The 7,408-nt window shown below is 38.8% G+C and overlaps 1 protein-coding gene across 1 annotated transcript in view; it reads right to left on the reverse strand.

Moving 5' to 3' along the window:
* Positions 1-554: 554 nt before the first annotated feature.
* The window catches only part of LOC103516907 (fatty acyl-CoA reductase wat-like), a 26,617-nt gene continuing 19,763 nt past the window's right edge, over positions 555-7,408 (reverse strand). Inside the window, exons 8-10 of the mRNA XM_026829180.1 lie at positions 1,696-1,959; positions 980-1,058; positions 555-563 (exon numbers count right to left, since the gene is read on the reverse strand). Of these exons, the coding sequence (XP_026684981.1) occupies positions 555-563; positions 980-1,058; positions 1,696-1,959 (352 nt within the window). The remainder of the gene's footprint in view (positions 564-979; positions 1,059-1,695; positions 1,960-7,408) is intronic.

Below are 7,408 nucleotides of genomic sequence, written 5' to 3' on the forward strand. Positions count from 1 at the left end.
TGAAAAGTCAGATGTCCGGCGTGAACGACCAGGATTCCTGCGTTAAAACCTTAGGTATTCTTTCTACCATGCGTTAAAACGCCTTATCCGACAAAAAAGTCAAATGTAGAATGTACTGGCGTACTACCGATCTTTTGTGCTTAGCACATTGCATACCTTATACAGTTTCTAGGCGTTCACACAAATTATCTCTTCGTAGCATACTCGTGCCTTCTCAAATCTCAACATTCTAATCAAGTAACCTAAAACCTAATAGTTTTCAACTATGGTCAATCTCTCTGCCAGTTGTTCAGTTGACAAGGTACTGGAATACAGTCAGATATTTGACAAGGTACTGGAATACAGTCAGATATTTGGTAAGGTACTGGAATACAGTCAGATATTTGACAAGGTACTGGAATACAGTCATTTAGGTCCAATGACTAGTCGAGACAGGAACCACAGGAAGAATGCAGCAAGTGCATACAGAACTCCTTTCAATACATGATAGATGATGGTTAATCTGAAACAAAGCAATCCAAATACATATTATAAATAGGCAGGTATGTTACTCATCACTGACCCTCGCAAATTTGGGACCCAACTGGTACTAAAAAAGGTTTTTGGGACCCAACTGGTTTCTTCCCACTTTTTTATGGCAGGGGCTAACGTAGTTAGCTTGGTTGGTAGAGCGTCTCCTGATCTCCTTGTAAGCGCTAGGCCGCAGGTTCTATTCCCGCCAGGGGCGGATTTTATTCTGAACGGATAATGTTAAATTCTTGGAAAGGCTGGCTTTCTCCTATCTTGCCTTCCTTCTCTCTTCGATCTTCGCTTTCGGGAATATATGTAATAGGGTAAGTGTACCATTTATTCGCCCACCTAAAAAACGTACCATTTATTGGCCCACCTACCCACATTTATTTTTCTAATTTTTGTTTTTATGGCTACAATTTTTGAATAGCACTGGTTCGATAGCAGTCTTTAAGCCCTTTCTTTTGACTAGTCGAGACAGGAACCACAGGAAGAATGCAGCAAGTGCATACAGAACTCCTTTCAATACATGATAGATGATGGTTAATCTGAAACAAAGCAATCCAAATACATATTATAAATAGGCAGGTATGTTACTCATCACTGACCCTCGCAAATTTGGGACCCAACTGGTACTAAAAAAGGTTTTTGGGACCCAACTGGTTTCTTCCCACTTTTTTATGGCAGGGGCTAACGTAGTTAGCTTGGTTGGTAGAGCGTCTCCTGATCTCCTTGTAAGCGCTAGGCCGCAGGTTCTATTCCCGCCAGGGGCGGATTTTATTCTGAACGGATAATGTTAAATTCTTGGAAAGGCTGGCTTTCTCCTATCTTGCCTTCCTTCTCTCTTCGATCTTCGCTTTCGGGAATATATGTAATACCTACCTTAGCAGTTAACAGTTTCCTCTGTCGATCTACGATCTAGTTTTCCTTTATAAAATAATAAACAAAAAAATATATGCACCCGATCTCCTCCATCAAATTAACTTTAAAATTCCAACAAGAAAAACTAGAAACCTAACAACTTTTCACCTAATCAAAAGTAAATCCAACATAAATGAATACGAAACATTACATAAAACATGGAGACATGGAGGGACAGGTGGCCCCCCTTTATTTGAAACTTCGACTCTCCGAAGATTGAATATTTGAAAAGGATTCCCGTGCAAACCCTGTTCCTAAACCCACCTGAAATATCTCGCCAGGGCCTTCTTCCGGACCTCTGGCTCAAAGCTGTCCCGCAAATGGTACACCATCGTCCCGCGCACATAGGTCTCCAAGTAGTCGTCCCAATCGAGATCCCGGATATCGAACGGGAACCGGGACTGATCCGCGGGACTCAGACGATTCCAGGCAGTCTGAACATTGCCGTTCTCGAAGTACCAATCCCGGGACGAGAACGGTTGTAGAACGGCCAGAGCTTTGTCCAACTTCTTGTAGATCGGAACCAACCTGAAGAGTAGAATGGAATAAATTTATACGTATTAGGTCGGTAGCTTTCTAGTAGGTTGCTGCTGTTGAAGTGGCTTTAGCTATGGCCGAAATGTGATGAGAAAACACCTATCTCTTCTATCTGAAATACACCAGGGTGATGGTACTGGTGGTCTCCAGCCATGTTTCATTGGCTCGTCCTGAACCGCAGTCAACCATTGTGAGGACTTGGGCTTGTTATTTCAAGCAGAGAGAACCCTTTGAAACTATCAGCTAGCTAGGCTGGTTAGGGTTAGCTGTTCTTCTCCCTGTTTATAGTCGAACAGCCAGAGGCTAGTCTACTCTCTGTTTAACGTCCCCTAGCTAGTTAGCTTGCTAGTAGGTCATGCAGTTAGGTCATTGTAGTTTTGGCTGTCTTGGTAGCTTGGTACCTCTGTAGAAAAAACGAAATCATACCTTCTTATTCGTTAAGGTCCTATATCCCTAAACCCCAGGTATTAAAGGTTCTAAGTTCCCCAACCCAAGGTATTAAAGGTTCTAAGTTCCCCAACCCAAGGTATTAAAGGTTCTAAGTGAAACCAGTTTTAATAAAATCAATATTGTTAGAGACAAATTAAAAATGTGCATAGTTGATTATCCCTATTAAACGCTGTTTCGAAATTAACAAGTTTCCAGTTTCTAGTAAAAGATAGAGTAGATAGCTGATTAACTGATCATTATATTTAATTAATATTTATTATTCAAAAGATTTCGAAATTTACAAGTTTTAAGACGGGAAAGTATGTATTTGATTATTATCCTATAATGTTTTCGATTTACTATTTCCCAGCCCCCAGCTGATTTTTCCAAGGGCATGTTTGACATATCTGTCATGTTCTTTGCAAGTTCTTCAAGAATAATCGCAAGGAGATGACGGGGTATTCTTGTTTCTTAGTGCAGAACTTTGCAGGCAGAAGACATATGTATTGTATCATGTATGCTTTCAGTTCTTGTTGGTTGTTGATGGTGTTGTATACTTTCAGTGTTGTTGTTGATGGTGACGCATTTCATTTTCTATGGTTATGTTTCACAATGTACGAGTAGGGTAAGTGTACCATTTATTCGCCCATCTAAAAAACGTACCATTTATTGACCCACCTGCCCACATTTATTTTTCTAATTTTTGTTTTTATCACTACAATTTTTGAATAGCACTGGTTCGCTAGCAGTCTTTAAGCCCTTTCTTTTGATGAAATTGGATCATGAAAAAGTTCGTCCAGTTCAGACTTATGTGGCGTATGGTACAGGTGGGATTATCCTATGATCCAATTGTTCGATTCTGCGATAATGTTATGAATCTATTGTCCGAATCTGTGATTCTATGATCCAATGGGCCTGAGAACAGGAACGAAAATCGGGCGGGTAATGGTTTGAAAGGCAAAGTTTGAACCAAAAATTTAGACACAGATTTTTTTTTTTTTTTTACAATACTTTATTTTTCCTAAAATTCGGAATACGTACATTACCTACCTTTATTTACACATTTTATTCTGTCGACCAAAAAATAAAAAGTCCTATTAAAAAAATACGCCCCCTATTAAAAAAAAGCAACCTACTTATTAAGGAAAGATTTACTTCAGTTACTTCAATAAATAATAATAGGTACCTACTGAATAAAAACTACGAAACCAAAGTTGACAAGAAAAACTTTCTGTCTGGAAGTCACTAACGACTTGAACCAGATCGGACGCACGAGAAAAACTGACTGAAGGCAGATCTTCTCAAGAATATTGAGATGAAAGAAGAAGAAAAATTGGTCCAGACATTAAATAGATATAGTATGACGTACATAGTTCTGGACTTATCTTGGACGTAGTGCAGATTGCCAAGTAGCCACCTTATATGGTTTGTCCACACTTAGAACCTCTCTGGAATAAACCCACGGGACCCTATAATAGGTCGGGAATCACCTCACGTCACGTGAGCTCACTTTTTTTTCATGCCTTGTAAGCGCTAGGTCGCGGATTCGATTCCCACAAAGAACGAAGTTTATCCGAAAAAAAGTTAAGGTTCGTTCTCGGAACGGCTGGCTTTTTTCTATCTTGTCTCTTCTCTTTTCGCTTTCGGGGGAATAAGACCTTAGCAGTTACAATTCCCTCCATAAAACCCGTTTTTTCCCCGTTTTTTAACCCTTTTTGTGGCAGACTAAACCGTCCCGCTCAATGGAATCAATTACAGTGCAATAGTCCTAAACTAAAATGGACGCGGCACATCACAAGGGATCAAGAAGAAAACGCCTTAACATAATAATGGAAGCAATCATATTTCTGTAAATTACAAATTCCCAAATCAGGAAATCGATTTAAAAAAAAAAAAAAAAAAAAAAAAAAAAAAAAAAAAAAAAAAAAAAAGTCAAATTCTCTCTCAAATAAATGAGGATAAAATTCCATACCTCGGCTAAGATCGAACCCACGCCCTCCTGATTACCAGGCGAGCGTCTTGACCACTACGCCACCGAGGCAGGTTACAATTCCCTCTATAAAACCCATTTTTTCCCCCGTTTTTTTAACCCTTTTTGTGGCAGACTAAACCGTCCTGCTCAATGGAATCAATCACAGTGCAATAGTCCTAAACTAAATTGGACGCGGCACACAAGGGATCAAGAAGAAAACGCCTTAACATAATAATGGAATCAATCATATATCTGTAGGTAAATTACAAATTTCCAAATCAGGAAATGGATTTAAAAAAAAAAAAAAAAAAAAAAAAAAAAAAAAGCGAATCATTATAAGATACCAACTCACTTACCTAACTACCTAACCTACCATCAGCAGCCTGCGTAGTAGAAGAACAAAGCTACAATACCTACCATCACTATTAGGAAAAAATACCTACGTAGGTAACTGTGTAGGTATTAAACTTACTAAAAGTAATCCTTAACTTACTGGAAAAAAAAGTACAACCCCGACCCAAAGTTGTGACTTTGTCGAAAAAAAGCTACGTTAGACTCGTGTTGTCTGTGTCGTAGCATGCCTATCCCAAAGTATTTCCCTCATCAGACGGACCATAAGATAAGAGGGACAATAACTTCCCATTTAGATGCTGGGTCAACACGAGAACACCAGAAAGAAATCCGTCGAAATACGAGTATTGGCAATCGAGTCCGAATTTCTGTTCATGGCGATTGGGGTTAATACCTATGCCTCACGGTAAATGATGTGATGACTTTGAACTCGAACCACCAACCTCCAGATCCAGATCCGAAGTCTACTGTGCTAACAACTACCTACAAAACTAACGTGTTTCTTTTTTTTTTTTTTTTTTTTTTGCCGGCTTTTACCTAATTAGTAATTCTAATTATACCTACTACATATTTGCATAACAGGTGGAACTGTTGTTTTATAAAGGTCAAGATTCAGTGGTCAAACGTTATATTGATCAATTAGCAACAAGTTTGTCATAAATGTCATAATCATAATATTTGTACCGTTCTACATAATATTACCAATACGTTGAAAGTATACAATAGTATACGTACGAGTATAACATACATATTGTATGTTTACGTTTGGTATAGCTGGTTTGTTTAGGTAAGTTATATTTATACCTAGCTGATGTCTATAGTTTTACCTTTAATTGGACCAGTTCTCGTCAGACAATCGGTAGACAGTAAAATATGTTGTTTAAAACCATAACCTTAATCAATGAGTCAAACCAGGGGTTAAGGTTGAAGTAAATTGTATAATATCTACTTATACTCTACTTGAAGTCCGTTTATTGGAATTTTTAGAATCGCGCTTTAGAGGGAAATTTAAAAAGAAATATACCTGGATGCCACATAAATCACTGAAGTTAAGCAACGTTTCGTGTGGTTGGTATCAGGATGCGTGACCATGTGGGTAATTGCGTGCTTCTATCTACTGTTTTTTTTTATTTTTTTTTAGGTCCCACTCGGACTGGACAAGGTAAATGTGAGGAAGCGGGTTGCTTGTTGTCAGCAGTGCGAAGATGCTGTGAGGAACACTAAGTCCTGGTTCCAAACCAAATTACCTCTGAACCAAACGCACACTTACCTTCAAATTGGCACACTGTTTGGCTAGGTTAAGGATCTGCCTGGTGGCATACAAATTGGCCCGGACACCTGCCTGTAGTTCCTCATCAAACCGCAAGGTGGCAGCACAGTGGAAGATAATGTTCACATTGGAGATGAGGAGTTGTTTGCTTTCTGGACTCAGACCTAGGTGCTCTGCTTCGATGTTCGACGGGATCACCTTGATTTTGGACCGAAAAATAAGTCTGGTTGGAAACTTTTTAACCATTCAAGACATCGAGATAGATGATATCTCTGTGAAATTAGAGGTTATGCATCAGGTATCTCTAACTTTCTAGCCTGAATTAGCCTGAAATTACTTGCGCGTAGTTGAAAAATCCCAAGTAAAATGGTTCAATGTACCGCTGGGGTTTTTTGTCCGGTTAAGGACTCAAAGCACGTACTGACGTACTTTTTTATCTACGCATTAGGTAAAGTGGTAATATGTAGTAGGTACCTACCTATAGGTACTTGGACCGAAAATTTGGGACTTCTTTGGTGAGGCGGTTGAAAATCTGAGGGGAAAAACATACAGATCATTATAGGTTATACCTACCTATGCTGGAAATCGCTTCTTTTGGGTTTATGGAAAGAAATTTCTCGGGTAAAGTAGGGATTTCTCCTTCCAAGGCAAGACAGATCGGTTCAGAAGTTATGAAGACTTTAGGACATACAGTGAGCATTTAGGACATAGCTGCTCGTATTACTCATATTGTAAATTATATTAGTTTATTAGCTTCTCCCATTAAAAAATCTAACGACACACCACTGATGCTCAAAGCAGTGTTCACACACAGTCGACGGCCACCTGTCGATCAACGAGGTTCAGTCGAAAATGGCCTTAGGTCTAGGCTTGCCAAACGTCCCGAATTGGCCGGGATAGTCCCGAAGTTCAGGGGGTGTCCCGGCGTCCCGTTCAGTTTTTCATTTTGGGGCGTTTAAATTACCTTCTCTCCTGACGACTTTATCTTATCTTGTCTTAAGTCCTCATCTCTACAAAGCTAGACCCCAAAGCGGATTACTAGACTAATACTGACCTTGATATTGTACATCAGTAGATAGGTAGAGGTTTTAGACAATTTAGACTGTCAGTTTAGAATAGAATCGTCTTATTATGCTAAGAGTATCATAATGAAGAAGGTAATATAGGAAGTGGTATCTTCCTATAGATCTAGTTTTTCATAAAAAGGTTAATCTTATGGATAAAAAAAAGTTGCCCATCTTTTGGCAAATTTCCAAATTTGTGTGTCACACGAAGTTTCTTTGCTAGAAAACAGACACGTTATGGTACCTATGAGGTATAAGATCATTGAACCATGTACAACAATTTTTTTATCAGTGAAAAACATCCTTGAAAAAAAAAAAAAAAAAAAAAAAAAAAAAAAAAAACCAAATGTTTTT

The sequence above is a fragment of the Diaphorina citri genome, unplaced genomic scaffold, assembly GCF_000475195.1.
Source record: "Diaphorina citri unplaced genomic scaffold, Diaci psyllid genome assembly version 1.1 scaffold1695, whole genome shotgun sequence".
Lineage (NCBI taxonomy): Eukaryota > Metazoa > Arthropoda > Insecta > Hemiptera > Psyllidae > Diaphorina > Diaphorina citri.